This window comes from Miniopterus natalensis, chromosome 1 (assembly GCF_054644295.1).
Source record: "Miniopterus natalensis isolate mMinNat1 chromosome 1, mMinNat1.hap1, whole genome shotgun sequence".
Classification (NCBI taxonomy): domain Eukaryota; kingdom Metazoa; phylum Chordata; class Mammalia; order Chiroptera; family Miniopteridae; genus Miniopterus; species Miniopterus natalensis.
Window position 1 is genome coordinate 53,840,519 of NC_142081.1, and position 14,464 is coordinate 53,854,982.

The 14,464-nt window shown below is 41.1% G+C and overlaps 1 protein-coding gene across 2 annotated transcripts in view; it reads left to right on the forward strand.

Annotated features, from left to right (window-relative positions):
• FBN1 (fibrillin 1) overlaps nt 1-14,464 on the forward strand; it is a 229,393-nt gene that overhangs the window by 89,572 nt on the left and 125,357 nt on the right. For both annotated transcript variants that reach the window (XM_016211097.2, XM_087821626.1), the window contains exon 6: nt 13,481-13,678. In XM_016211097.2, the coding sequence (XP_016066583.2) occupies nt 13,481-13,678 (198 nt within the window). The remainder of the gene's footprint in view (nt 1-13,480; nt 13,679-14,464) is intronic.

Here is a 14,464-nt window from a genome sequence, read left to right on the forward strand (position 1 = left end):
GTTAGGAATGAGTTTAGATGAAGTAATAGGAGACTCAACCACAGTTGCGTAAGCAAGTAAGGCTTAAGTTTTCTTATGTCACAAGTGAATTGGGAGACATCAAGAATGTGATCAAGGATCAAAGCTCTTCTTTCTTTCTGCTTTGCCATCCATAGCACATGAACTTTTGTCCTCGTGATTGCAAGTTGGCTTTTGGACTTCCAGGCATCACATCTTCCTAGAACAGGGAAAGGGTTAAAGGACAGGGGGTGATCCGGATGAGTGTGTCTCATTATATCAGAAAATGAAAAGCTTTCCTTGGCTACCCACCCTTCAGGCCTCCACTTGCATCTTATTGACCAGAGCTGTGTACATGTCAACTCCTAGCTGGAAGGTAGCTAAGGAGAGGGGGATTGTGGAGGTGGTGGATCAACCTTTCAACTTGCTCAGAGCAAGGGCTTCATGAATCCAGGCTTGGACTTGATCTGCATGTTGACCTTTACCTTTGCTCTATTTTTTTAAAAATCTCAACTATTGTTCACAAGAGAGTGCAAGCAACAGAGAGGAGATGACTTTGAACAAATCTATCAGCCCTGTGAACAGATTAAAAGGTGTATGTCCTGTGGACTGCGGGTCAGTGACATCATCTATTTTTAAGAACTGCAGAATACATAAGCTATCTGTAGCCATGGTATGTGTGTGTGGAGGGGGAGGGGAAAATAGAACTAGTGACTCTGGCAGGTATTTCATATACATGGTTTTGTTTACTACTCATGCAACCCCAGGAGGTAGAGGAAACTGACTCAGAGGGTAACAGTTCATTGTCACATTGATAATCAGAGTTCTAGGATTCAAATAATGTGTGACAGATTCAGGGACTCACAAGTAGTTAATTATAGCTTGGGCAAAGTGAATGAATAGTGCAGAAGATTATGGATTGAGACTAACTTGAAGATACGTGATTTTTTCATCATTCATTCATTCATTCACTCATTCATAAATAGTTCTTTGCTTATTATGGGTCCACAAACTATTTTAGGCCTTGATGGTACAAAGTTTAATGAGATAAAATATTAATCCTTAAGACTCACAGTTTGGTGAAATACTCTTACATAAATCAGTGATTATTGTGGAGCTTAATTACTGCCGCAGAGGGAGAGGGGGAGTGGTCAAGGAAGACTTCCAGAGGAGGAATTTGCTGGGTGTATAGATTGGAAACAGCTCTATGAGTTGAACTATATCCAGTTCACTCAGTGTTGCTATAGAGGGACTGTACTCAAGGGAGTGGCAGGAGCTGGAGCTGGGTGGGCACCATTTCACAAAGCGCCTGGGGTTCTAGCCTAAGTTCACACCCAAAGGGTCAGAGGAAATGGGGCTCCGTGATAAGGCAGCACCAGTTGGGTTGCAGAGGAGGGCAGATTGAGAAGCTGTTGGGGTGGTAAATTTTACAGGGTTTGTGGTGATGATGGAGTGTGGGGTGTGAGGGCTTCTGTGATGTCCCCAACCAAACTTGTAGACTTGACAGTCTGCGCTATGGTGATGCCCTTCCCCAAAGTAAGAAGTGTGGGAAGAATGAGTCTGGGAGGAAAACAAGCTCCAATCAGACACATCTTTCTGTGCACACACTGCCCTTCTTGGATGGTGAAAACAACCTTTTCTCCCTAATCTGGCTGCTACTGTGCTGACTTAGGCCAGCTGAGCGGCCACCAGGGCATCTGAGGGGTTCATGGTTCGACCATTTTAAGTCCATCAGAAAGGTGGAGTGTCTGTCTCAAGATGCACAGCAAATGAGTTGCTGAGCTGAGACTGGAAAGCAGCCATCCTGACATTTTTAGGGTTTTGCCTTTCAGTTCTACTTATGTGTATATTCTACCTAAATAGGTAAGGCATATAACCCTACATGCCTGCCACCGTTGGGGGAAAATCAGCTAGAACTTTGTGTGTTGCTGAGAGTTAGCTACTGATTTATATATGCCTGTGATAATTTTCCTGCAAGTCTATCTGTTTCTGGGTGGCCTTATAACTGAAGTAAAAGGAGAGCTTGCTGAAGTGGGTTTTGTTTGGGCTCGTGTTACTAATTGGCAGGAGATTTATATTTTCACTTTTCTTTGAGAATGAAACATCATGTATTTCATCAAACTCTTTCTGATAAATCTGGACAAGTTATACAAGTAGTTCCACAGTCTTCTTAATGACTTGTGAAGCACCACAGAGGCGAATCACCTTCTTAGAGCAATGGATACTTTTAAGACTCTGATGAACACTGTGGACTCTCTTCCTCCAAAAAGGTACAAATGCACATGCATGTTGGGTTAGATCCATCCAGCTGGTTGCAAATAAGGAAACTAGCTTCTGCAGAAATAGGAGATTTATTATAAGGAAGCTGGGGTGTGCCAGGAACTCAAGGGCAGTGGTGCACTGTGGCTTGATTGAGGGCTGCAAGCAGGAACCAGGTGCTCTCTCAGCCTCTCCCTGGAGCCACATACTCTCTGTTCTCCCTGCAGACCTTGTCCCTACTCCATCTAAATGGCCTGCTCTGTGCTCCCTCTCATGCATACTGGCCCACAGCTTCAGAGGTACCATTCATCTGAGGTTCCAGACACCTTTAAAGATTTCCACCAGTGTTTCTCAATCCCAGTTCCAGATATCTGGAAGAGAGCATATGATTTCTCTACTTAGCTCTGGTACTCAGATACCAGGCCCACTTGACTATGTCCATATCTATCACCCTGGTGCACACGATGTGTACAAAATGTCAGGGTACCTTTGGACCTCCTGAGTCCCAACTGTGGCCTTCAAGTTAAGAACCCTGGACTAGAGAAATCTGAATGCTACTAGCCCAGCAGCACTGCCTTTTAACCATAAACCACTGTAGAAAATGGAGCATACATTTGAGTAGAAGATATTTGCACAAGCATAGAGACTAAGAACACTTGCTTCGTGCAGGAGTTGTGAATCTTGAATACCAGTGGTTAAACCCCAGGATGGTGAATATGGTGTAGATTGAATTATAACTCTCTCCAAGGTCGTTGGTATTAGATTCCTAACTTTTACCCTTAAAGGTTTGGAAATTCAATTTTAATTATTGTTAACATGCTTCGTAAATATCCAGGGGAATACAATATAGACCTGTTCATACATCCAGAGAGCCAGAATCTGGCTTGAGTTGTTTTTTCTTCCACAGTTGGAGAGAATTGTGGTGTTCGGCTTGCCTCTTGGGGCACGTTAAACCACTTTTAATGCTGTCTCTTATTATTTTCTAACCATATGCACTTTCCGCACATATCTAACTAGCTGCCTCAGATGAAAGCCCAGTGTCTGGCCAAGCTGGTGTAAATCTTTAGTACGTGGTAAGAGGGAACAGAGTAATGCAGTGCCTCCAATGTTCAGACAGTACACGATTTAATAGTTGTCGACCTCAGGAACAACTTCAGATTTTTTTCCAGTTCTATAGAATGGAAATTTCTGAGCTATGCTCCATTCCGTCACTGGCTACACTAGTAGGCAAAACTTCAAGAAAACTAGATTGGCCTATCTGCCTGTATAGTATAGTATTAATATTTAGCTCTTCAGATCATTAACCTGGGATGTGTGGGACATAATTATTACTTCCAAAGAACATAGTGCATGTCTGTTAAATTGCTCTTCTATGCTGTACAACAGTATCACCTAAAAAAACATATAAAAGCCCCAGAACATCAAAACCTGTATGTTACCAGGGAAGCTGCCAAGAGGCCACCGTGCTTATCCAGTTAGTGGCACATTCTCAGTCCACATGGTAGGTCTTAAAGGTGGAAGACCATAAAATAACAGCAAACATGCTGTTTTGAGGTTCTAATGCTTTTAGTCTTTGATCTAAGAAAATCAGCCTTCTGTCATATTTTGATATCTGAACATGCACAGATTTTTTTTATAAGTCAGGGATCTTCTTTTGTGGATTAATTAAACCTACATGATAGGGTTTCGGTACTGCTGCTCTCCCGTCCCTCAGCTTCCGCGCCTGCCTTCTGCAGGGTTCGCTCACGTGTTCTGAGGAACGCTTGTACTTTCTTCTTACTTGTCTTTCTTCACTTGAGTGCAGCGCCAGACCCTGAGCTGGAAACAGGAATTTTTCATTCATCAAGACACTTTCTTCCAAAGAAAAATTCTGAGAACGGGAGGGTCACCTTGAGGACTGCTTGATGGTAAATTAGCATAGTTCAGTGGTCTGTCTGTGTGTATGTACTTGGCGTGTGTGTACTTGCATGTGTGTGTACTTAGTTCAGTGGTATATCTGTACTTGCGCGTGTGTGTGTGTACTTAGGTCAGTGGTGTACCTGTACTCGCGTGTGTGTGTACTTGCATGGGAGAGAGAGAGAGACAAGCACCCTATGTATCATACACCCATAACCAAATGAATATTTGGTAAAAAGCCAGTTCTAGAAATAACACTTCCCAACCAATGAACTGGAATGATCTCACTGGCATTTTTCTGTCTTGATATTAGAGAAAGACCATATTTATAGGAGGCATTGCTCAGTCGTGGTTCAGTGGCCGAGCCTTTGTCCTTGCTTTAAGTTTCCCAGCTGATGCCTGACAGTTGCTAGTATCACAGGGGTGTGGCGCGTGCGTCCCTGTCGACTGGGCCTGGCCGGCAGCGGGGCGCCGGTGCCTTGGGCTCCGGCTGGGCGTCCGCAGGAGCGGTGGCCCGGCTGCTCTGCAGGGGCCCCGCCGGCGCCTGTCACCTGGCGCTGGTCTGGGCCATGCGTACTCAGCGCTCGGGCTGCTGTGAGAATTGGCCAGATGTGTCTGAAGTAAGAATTTCAACCATGACGTTTATGTATAAATATGTGAATGTGATGCGACTAAATGCCAGCGCACAGAAGAAGAGAGGGACAAGAAATTCGGTGAAAAAGATAAAATACATAGACCAAGGTATACTCCATTACGCATAGGTTTTGTTTTATTTTGATAGCATCCAGATTTACAGATCATATTGTTTTATGCAGGGCCAGCCTCGTCAAGTCAAATCACTTGTCCTGTCCTAGGTACTTGATTGCAAAGTGTGATGAGCTTTTGTATTGAATATTGCCGGTTAGAGCCTCATCTTCCCACCGATTCTCCACTTCAGTAAGTGGCTGACTGTATATCCAGCCACCGAAGCCAGACACCCCGGAGCCGTTCTTGTCTCCTGTGTCCCTCACTGTCACATCCAATCCATCTCTAAGTGCTGTTGGTTCTCCCCCTCCAAAGACATCCCCCACCTGCCAGCTTCTCTCCGTTTCGATGCCGCCACCTTCGTCTGGCCGACACCATCTTTCACCCCAAACCCTTCAGTAGCCTCTTTGCAGGCCTTCCCGTTTGCATTCTTGAACCCCGTGAGCAGCACTCTTTAAAAATAACACATCGTGTTTTCAGTGGCTTCCTGTTGAACTCAGGGCCAAGTCCAAACTCCTCACTGTGGCCTGGAACGTGCTGGGTAACCCAGTCCCCGCCCAAAGGTCCAACCTCGTGGAGTGCCCCTTAGCCTTTGCTCTCTGAGTCCTGGTCACGGCCGCCTCCTCTTGTGACTAGAAAAGCCAGGTTGCCTCCCAGCTCAGAGCCACAGTTCTTGCTGCCTCTGAAACCTGGAAAGCACTTATTGTCACTTTGCAAAGCTGGCTTGCCCTTATCCTTTAGGCTTCAGTTAAATATCACCTCCTTCAAGAACTCTTCTCTGATCATTCTTACCGAGCTAGGGAGCCCCAGTTGCTTTGTACGGCTGCAGCAAGCTTATTTCATTTGCAGACTAAATAACATCCTCAAATCTAAAATTACTTTGAACGTATTTACCTAGTGACTATCTCCCCTACCAGATTGTGAACCCGTGTGGATTAAGTACATTCACATTGGTATGCAGCCATCACCACCATCCATCTCCAGAGCTCTTTTATCGTCCCAAAGTGAAATTCTATACCCATTAAACAATAACTCCCCATTTCTCCCTCCCCCAAGCTCCTGGAAACCACCATTCTACTTTCTGTCTCTATGAATTTGACTAGTCTAGGTGCTTCATATTAGTGGAAACTGCAGTGGAATATTTTGAACCAATTTATTTTTGTTGCCCCTGTATTAACATAGGCCTTTACTGTCTATATGGAAAAACTTCACTTATAATAATAATTTTCTGATTTTAATGATACAACATTCTATTGGGATCCTTCAGAAATTTAGTTCACTTTTGGTAGAACTTACGTTTAGAAACGAAACAACATTACAAGGCACTTTTAAGATATGCAAGTTGATCCAATATGGATCCTAGGGCCCGTTAGTCTTATGTCATTAATCTTGCTTTTGAATTGTAGAGAGTGTTTTATACTTGATGGCCTTGAAGAAAATATAAAAGAACAAATAAATGGAGTGGTTATATAATACTATTGTTTTTGTCTCGCTGCTCAATGGCTGATGCTCTGTGGTGAAACTGTAGTTTGGTTTTACATGGAGCTCATACAAGCCATTTAAGAAGTGAACAAATCAGAGCCAGCTGGTTCTTTAGAATGGAATTTGCAAACCATAAAAAATGAAGACGCTCCCTATCCTATTATCTTGATGGCAAATATATCACCGAAACCATAATTCGACTTCTGTTCACCTTCCACCCACTTTTTTTCCTAGTAAAGGTGGTTTAGAGATAACTTTGTGGGGAAATGAAAATCAGGAATGACTTGTAGGATGTCCAGTGAGGGAACAAGTAATGTCAGGTGAATGATTATGTAGACATGAGATGTCCTCTTCCCAGGACAAGATCGCCTACTGTTTTTATCAGCATGGAACAGAATAAAATGTGGTAACAATTTTCTAAAGTTGAATTGCTGCCACACATAATTGGGTCCCACAGAACTATGGCCTGGGTCTTGGTGAACTGCTTAGTAGTATATGCATTTTTTATTAAAAGGTGTACAACAGGTCACATTGTTTCTGCAGTTTTAAATAACATATTAACATTTGTAATGGTAATACTTTTAACTTATGAATTAAAAGGTTAACAGTCAGGGAAGATATTAACATATAAATAGTTATACTTTCTTTCTAAAATGCTTTTTTAAAAACCATTCACTGTGATTGAGATGTATCTCAGATACAGTTGCTTAAAGACAAACATGTTGCATATTGTAGTTTAGTACATTTTTTCCAAAAGTTCATATTCTTTAAATAACATCGTATAGACCATAGACTATGCTCAGTAGGTAATCTTGTATAGATTGGAATGTGTATTTGAAATTTATTGTCATTAAAAACAACACATAGCTTGAGTGAAATGGGAGAGGCAATATTGCTTAGTTAAAGTAGCCCAGAAAGGAATTCCCACTCCCCAAAAATTTTTATTCTGAAAAATTTCAAACCTACTTTAAAGTTGAAATAATAATGTAAAGTATACCTATATACCGTCCATCTATATTTTTTTTTGGAATTTTTATTTTTTTATTTTTTACATCTTTATTGATTTCAGAGAGAGGAAGGGAGAGGGAGAGAGAGAGAGATAGAAACATCAATGATGAGTCATTGATCAAGCCCACAATCTGGGCATGTGCCCTGACCGGGAATCAAACCCCAATCGCCTGGGCCCCAGGTCGATGCTCAACCCTGAGCCACGCACAGCTGGGCGACCTTCCATCTATATTAAATATTTGTTAACATTTTCCACTTTTATACACATAATACTCTCTCTATGTATATATGTGTGTATATTTCTATAAATATATATAACATTTGTATATAATATAGCTATGTAGTATTGTATATACATTATCATATAGTATTATGTTATATAGTATATAATATACATTATATAGTATCTGTGTATATATAATTATATGTTATGTGTATATATACATAATTGTGTGTATATATACATAATTGTTGTCTGTTTTGCTGAATCACTTGAAAATTAAGTGGCATACATCATGATGCTTCATCTCTACACCATAAGGACATTCCCATATATGACACCCTATCATGATCCCATCTAAGAGAACAGCCCATATAAAATTTCCCCAGTATCTCTTTTTGAAACAGTACCCAATAAGGTTTGATTATTGTGTTTTTTTAATCTAACCCCTCTTCCTCCTTCTCTTCCTCCTCTCCTTCTTTCTTCTTTGAAGCTGGGGGTCATTTACTTTTGGAAAAGTTCAGGACAGTTGCCTTTGAAAAGCACAAATTCTCGGTTTTCTGATTGTTTCCTCCTGGTGTCGTTTATCTTGTTCTAGACCTGGGTGCCCTCTCAGCTCGAAGTTAGGTCTGGAAACTTGCTTGGATTAAGGGTTGACTATTTGGGGCATAAACTTCATAGATAATGCTTAGTACTTTACATTTTATCAAATCAGGACCTGTGGAAGGATTTCAAAGTGGCCTGTGATTGGGATAGGAAATTAAGAGTTAACTCCTGGTGTTACTGATGCTAAGTGTGATCACTGTACTAGGATCCTGGTTAGAGAATCCCCCTGGAATTTCATCCAGGTAGTAGCTCCAGCCCTGGACAGGGAAGCTGGAAGTGGAGTGATGTCATGTATATAAATGTGCTTTCCAACACTGAATTCAGTTGACTATTAGGACAATGGAGTAGTGGGTGATTAGCCTTCTTAAATTTTGATCTGTTTGGTTTAGTGAGCTTGTGGAGAGTTTAATTAATAAAGAACATAATAAAGTGCCCCATAATCAGTCAACACTACTGAAATGAACATTTGCCGTGACTAGAAGGGCGGTCTTGGTTGAGAGATACTGGGTTATGCTGAGTGGCAGTGATCCCAGTTTATGGGCTCCCTCACGTTTCTAAGGTTAGGCTTTTAGGTAAGCAGTCAGCTATCTGGCAAACACCTCCAATTAATAATGGAACATACGCACTCTTCAATAAAGTTTGAAAAGGTAATAGAGAGACATATTCAACTGAGAGCCCTAGAAAGCAAAATCACTTTGGGGTCTCATGCTAAATATGGATACCCTTACCCCATGGAGAATCTACTGTACTGGATTCCACGAGGGAGGCCTGTGGGAGAACAGGGTGAGGCCAGGCATCAGTATTTTGCAGAACCTCCCCAGGTGAGGTCCTAAGATTAAGATGGTTGGAGTAAGAAGATATAGCAGCAGTTATGAGATTGATTATGATCATGGAACTTCTTTGCTTTAATTTTCTTCAGACTAACAGTTCTCTGAACTCCTTCCTAGGAGTTTCCATATATTAGGAACCTAGGCAAACCAGTGCGAACCAGGGCAACCTACCTGGAAGGAAGAAGCATGGCTATGACCCTCTCTGTCATGAATAAATTGGTATCGCATCCTTTTGTTTGTAATTTTTATGAAAAGTATTTAAAATAATTGGAGCCTAGTGCCCAAAATTATATCCTTGTGCCTTCCCTGCAGTTTGTGGTTTAGTGACTGGGCAGGAGTGACAAGAATTCATTGTACCACAGAATATTCTCTGTGAATGATGCATTTGCTTCAGAGTGAAGTCTGATTAAAAATGAAAGGGAAATAATTCTGTATGTCACAGCATTCTGAGCTGCAGAGCTGGGGAGGAGCTGAAGGTCGAAGCTGCAGACACGCGCTGGTTAGATCTCAAGCCATGAGGCCAAATCTGTTGGGACTGGGGAACAATCCTTGGGCCTAACCACTCAGAATGGGAACATTTAGAGGCAGAATTTCCCATGAACTAGCTATAGTAGGGTAAGCCAGTTAAAAACAAGTAAAATTGCATTTTAATTTTGGAAAGGCTTGGCCTGTTGCCCTAGTTCGTGGAGGTCTTATATGGAAGTGATTGTAGAGCAATTTGCAAACAGCAAGTCTTTTTAGTACTATATTTTAGCTGCATTAGGAATAATGATTTACGTTGAAGGAATGAGTCAGACGTTACCGAAGCATTGAATTAGGCCCATTCCCTGTCTGGTGCTGGGACTATCTGAAAAAATAAAAAGAGTATGTAAATTTAGCCTATTATCGTGTAAGTGCTATGGGAATAATTGTACATAATTGGATTATTAGGAAGGAATTGGGAGTGTGGGCAGGTTTTTTTTTTTCCTCTTTTTTTCTTTCTTTCTGTGGTTGGAGTATTGTACTAAAACCAGCATAACTCTGGCAATTTAAATGAAGTATGGGACAAAAAGCACATGCTGCCAAATCAGAATGGCATTTGAAAACCACGTTAGTACAGCATTGACCTTGTAAGAGATTTTAGATTCAACTCCGTTTCATCCAGATTATGCCTCTCCCTCAGCAATCAGCAATTTTTATTGAAAATATGGCTCTACAAATACATTTATGTCCACTTACTAATCTGTCCTGGCAGATGAGCTGGGTCTTTGTCTGTGGTGATAAGGATCTAGAGTGGAAATGTGTTAAGTCCATAAATTTTGTTATACACACTCCAACTACTTGCCAGATAGCCAGAACTTTTTATAAAGATTGGTCCCTATGGGCTCTAGAGATGACTAATGAATATAGGCAGAATTAACAAGTGCCATTTCTATTCCTTGTGTTTCATAGTGAAATGAGAGCAAGATATTGTTGACCCTGGAAAAGTCTTAAGGGTTATTTTTCTTTTTATGAAGACCTTCCAATGAGGAATTCATGTCTGAAGTTGTGAACCAGTGTTAGACAGGACTGAATCAGATTTTCCTAGCATTTTTGTTTTGTGGCCTGATTTTGCCAGTGTCACTCACAAAAACACTGAATTTGCACGTACCCTGAATCTTTGCAGTCCTCATCTGTAATTCCATAAGGTATCTTGGCAAAATGAAGGGGAAAAACAAAGCCAAGCAGTGTTGAAGAGAGGGTTTTAAATAAAAATTATGTTTTTTAAAGATTGAAAATGGCACAGTAACACAAACCTGTTTTAAATAAAAATTATGTTTTTTAAAGATTGAAAATGGCACAGTAACACAAATCTGTTTGATTAAAGCATTTGCACTTGTCTCATTAAATTAAGAGGGGGAAAAAAAGAAATAAACCTAAATTTTCTTCCGTGTCACCTAACATGGAAGGTTTTATTTATATTCAAGCAGAAGATTATGTTGCTGTGATCTTTCTAGTCTCAGATTTAAGATCTCTGTAGTCATAAAAATCTTGATGGCTGTTGCATGAGACTAAACATTTTTCATGCTAAAGGAATTCATCAGTAATGTACACTGAATGTTGTGTATACTAATGAAAACTTGGAAGCAACTTAAACTGACATACAGTAAGAAAATAACTGAATAAATTATTCTCTAACTTGATGGAAAATTATACAGCTCTCAAAATCATATTTTGGAATAGTATTTAATTACATAAGAAAATACCTTTGGCAATGTCAAGTGAAAAAACAACAGAATTCAAAATTGTATATTTAGTATAACTCATATATTATGATAAAAAACAAAACATACACATGTAAAAGTATGTAAGATAATATAACCAAATGGTATCAAGGGTTTCTTTATGTGTAATTGCATGTAAGGGCAATGGGAATAATTGTAAATAGTTAAATTTTTATTTTCTTACTTATATGTTACTGCTTTTTCCTAATTGTCTGAAATAATTATTTTTGAATAAAAAAATGTGATAAAATATTAAAATACAAAAAGAAACACTATCACTCAGAGAAGTATTTATTCAATGTCTATGGGCAATATTTGGAAGAATTGAGCCAAAGAAAGAAAGATGATGTTAGCATTGCACTTTGTCCACGTTGTTAATGCATTCAAGAACAATTCTGTTGCAAACTGCTGTGGAGCTGAGTGACTTTTTCTTTACTGACAGAATGAAATGAAGGCAGAGATTTTATTCAAGATCTCAAGCATTTAATTTTTGTATTCTTGTTTGAATTCAGTATCTGTGAAGGAAGATAGCAGATTTGCAATAGATCTAGCATTATGAAGAATATTAAAATATACCTAGAATTTGTAAAAGTAAAAAATAATCAGCTGGGTAAAATATACATAAAGTAAAAAGACAAACTGAAGAAATGTCCGGAGATAGGGCTGGAAAGGTGGGCGGGGCCAGGGCTATAGAGACTTGAGGAGAGCAGAGGCCTAAGCTTAGTCTTGCTGGTACTGTAATGAAGAGTTGTCCTTGGTAAATTACATGTCTCTGTCCCATAAGCTACTTAGAGAAAGAAATAAAATAAAATAAAAATGAAAACATAACCCGGTGGTTTCATTGGCACGCCCAGGGATTTTCATAAAACTGTAGAACTCAGTGGTGAAAGGAACTTACTGAGGTCATCTAGTCCATCCCAAGACTCACAGGAGACGCTCTATCTGTATCTGTGTCCTTCCAAAAGTGACGAGAGGAAGCACACGGTGTTGGGTAGTGGATGGCAGCCCATGAGTCTTGCCACAGCCCAGCCTCCCTTATCGGTTGAGGCCACAGTAGAACAGAAAGGGGGATCCTGGCCCCGTTTTCTCTCACAGGAGGCTGAGGACAGCCTGGCTTTGGTCTTTTGTGCTCATTACATCTTATTCTTTCTTGTCTGTTGGTTGCTGCATCCAGATGGACTTTCTTCCTTCTGCAAAAAAAAAAAAAAAAAAAAAAAAGGGCGAGTCTTGTATTTGATGTGACTACTTGGAAATCCTCCTGTGGTCTTAGCTTACTCCTCTTTGCTTTAAGATGGTTGTTGTGTCCAGGGATTACAATGACTTCAGACCAGTGTCCTTACTCTTTATATCAAATACCCAGTGTCTTTTTTGTCTTTAAATATGTCTTTATTGATTTCAGAGAGAGGAAGGGAGAGAGAGAGAGAGATAGAAACATCAATGATGAGAGAGTCATTGATCGGCTGCCTTCTGCACGCCCCCAACTGGGGGTCGAGCCCAAAACGCGGGCATGTGCCCTGACCGGGATCCTAGGTTGATGCTCAACCGCTGAGCCACGCCTGGCCGGGCAAATACCTAATGTCTTTTAAGTGGCTAAATTAAAAAATTTTTTTGGTTGTTTGCTTATTTTTTGTATTTGAAATAAGAGGGCTCAGTCTAGAAGAAAAACAGGTAACCATTCCTTTTGTTTAAGGAGCTCCCGGGAAGAAGGTGCCATGCTTTGCCTCACTGAAAGTTTTGAAATTCTTTGCTTTCTCCAACCTAAATAATAATAGACTGTAAGCTCTGCAAGGGCAAGGATTTTGTCTCCTAATCACTGAAGCATCTAATCAAACATGGGGCTGATTCATAGTTGGCACTGATACATTTTCTTGAGTGAATGAATGTGTAATAATATTATTAAGTTTTATTTATATAGCACATCATAGTTGTATTATCTGTTAGCTCATCTGATCCTCACAATAGCATCTTCAAAATGGGCAGGAACTGGTGTCTACATACCCATTTTGTAGGTGAGAAAAATGGGGTTCTGAGGTAGAGTGGTCTCCTTAAGGCTTCACTGAGGTCCGTGATGCCTGGTTCTGTTCCTGAAGACCATTTCCCAATTTGGAGTTAAGCAGGTTGGGGCACCGGGGTTCCTCTGTGCAATGGTTCTTGGTTTTCTGGACTTTCATGGAATTCTCCTTCTTTATTTTCAGATTACAGGACGGGCCCATGTTTCACTGTGGTCAGCAACCAGATGTGCCAGGGACAGCTCAGTGGGATTGTCTGCACCAAGACGCTCTGCTGCGCCACAGTGGGCCGAGCCTGGGGCCATCCGTGCGAGATGTGCCCCGCCCAGCCCCACCCCTGCCGCCGCGGCTTCATTCCCAACATCCGCACAGGAGCTTGTCAAGGTAAGCCCCGGGCTGGTGGAGCTATTAACGGATTCATCTTGTTTGCTCTGGAGAGCCATTCTCCAAGAAGTTGGAGAGAATGGAAAAGCAGTGTCAGAGACATAAGTTGGAGATTTCGCTGACGGCATGATATCCAACTTAGGCAGCAGGAGCGTGGCTCGCAGGAGAGCAGCTGGTCTCCCTGGGGTTTGCCTTGCCAGCGGTTTCTCCTTCGCACCCCAGAGGTGTTTCCATGAGGTGCTATGTGCTATGATTCTGGTTACAGCCCTGCTGCGCATCACAGCAAAGCTGTGTATACACACAAAGCAAAATTTGTGATCAAGGTAGTTTTTCTTGATTTTTTTTCCCCTTCATCTGAAATCGTTGGAGTTCCTCTGTCTCCTAGGTTGTACTCAATTGACCTGAAGAAAATTATTTCTCTCTCCATTTTACAGGCTATGTTATGCTTTTTTTTTTTTTTTACAAGTCAGGAATAAATTAGGATTTGGTTCACGGCTTTAAATATCCCCAGATGTCGCCTGCTTGCTGCTTCTCCTGCCTGCCGTAGAAGCCCTCACTCTGTTTTTTGGCTTTGGCTCCTGTTCTTCCAGCTGTACAAATTCTTTTATTGTCTGGATGTCTGGCAGGAAACAGGAGGAAGGGAACGGAGGCAGCCCTGCACTAAACTGATGGGACTGAAAACTCCCAGGCTGTATCTGTTTCCTTTAGACATCTTCGGTGCTTTTTTAGCAAGCTGCAGTATTTGCAGAGCATTCACGGCATACTTTTCTGAGGCACGGGGAGACT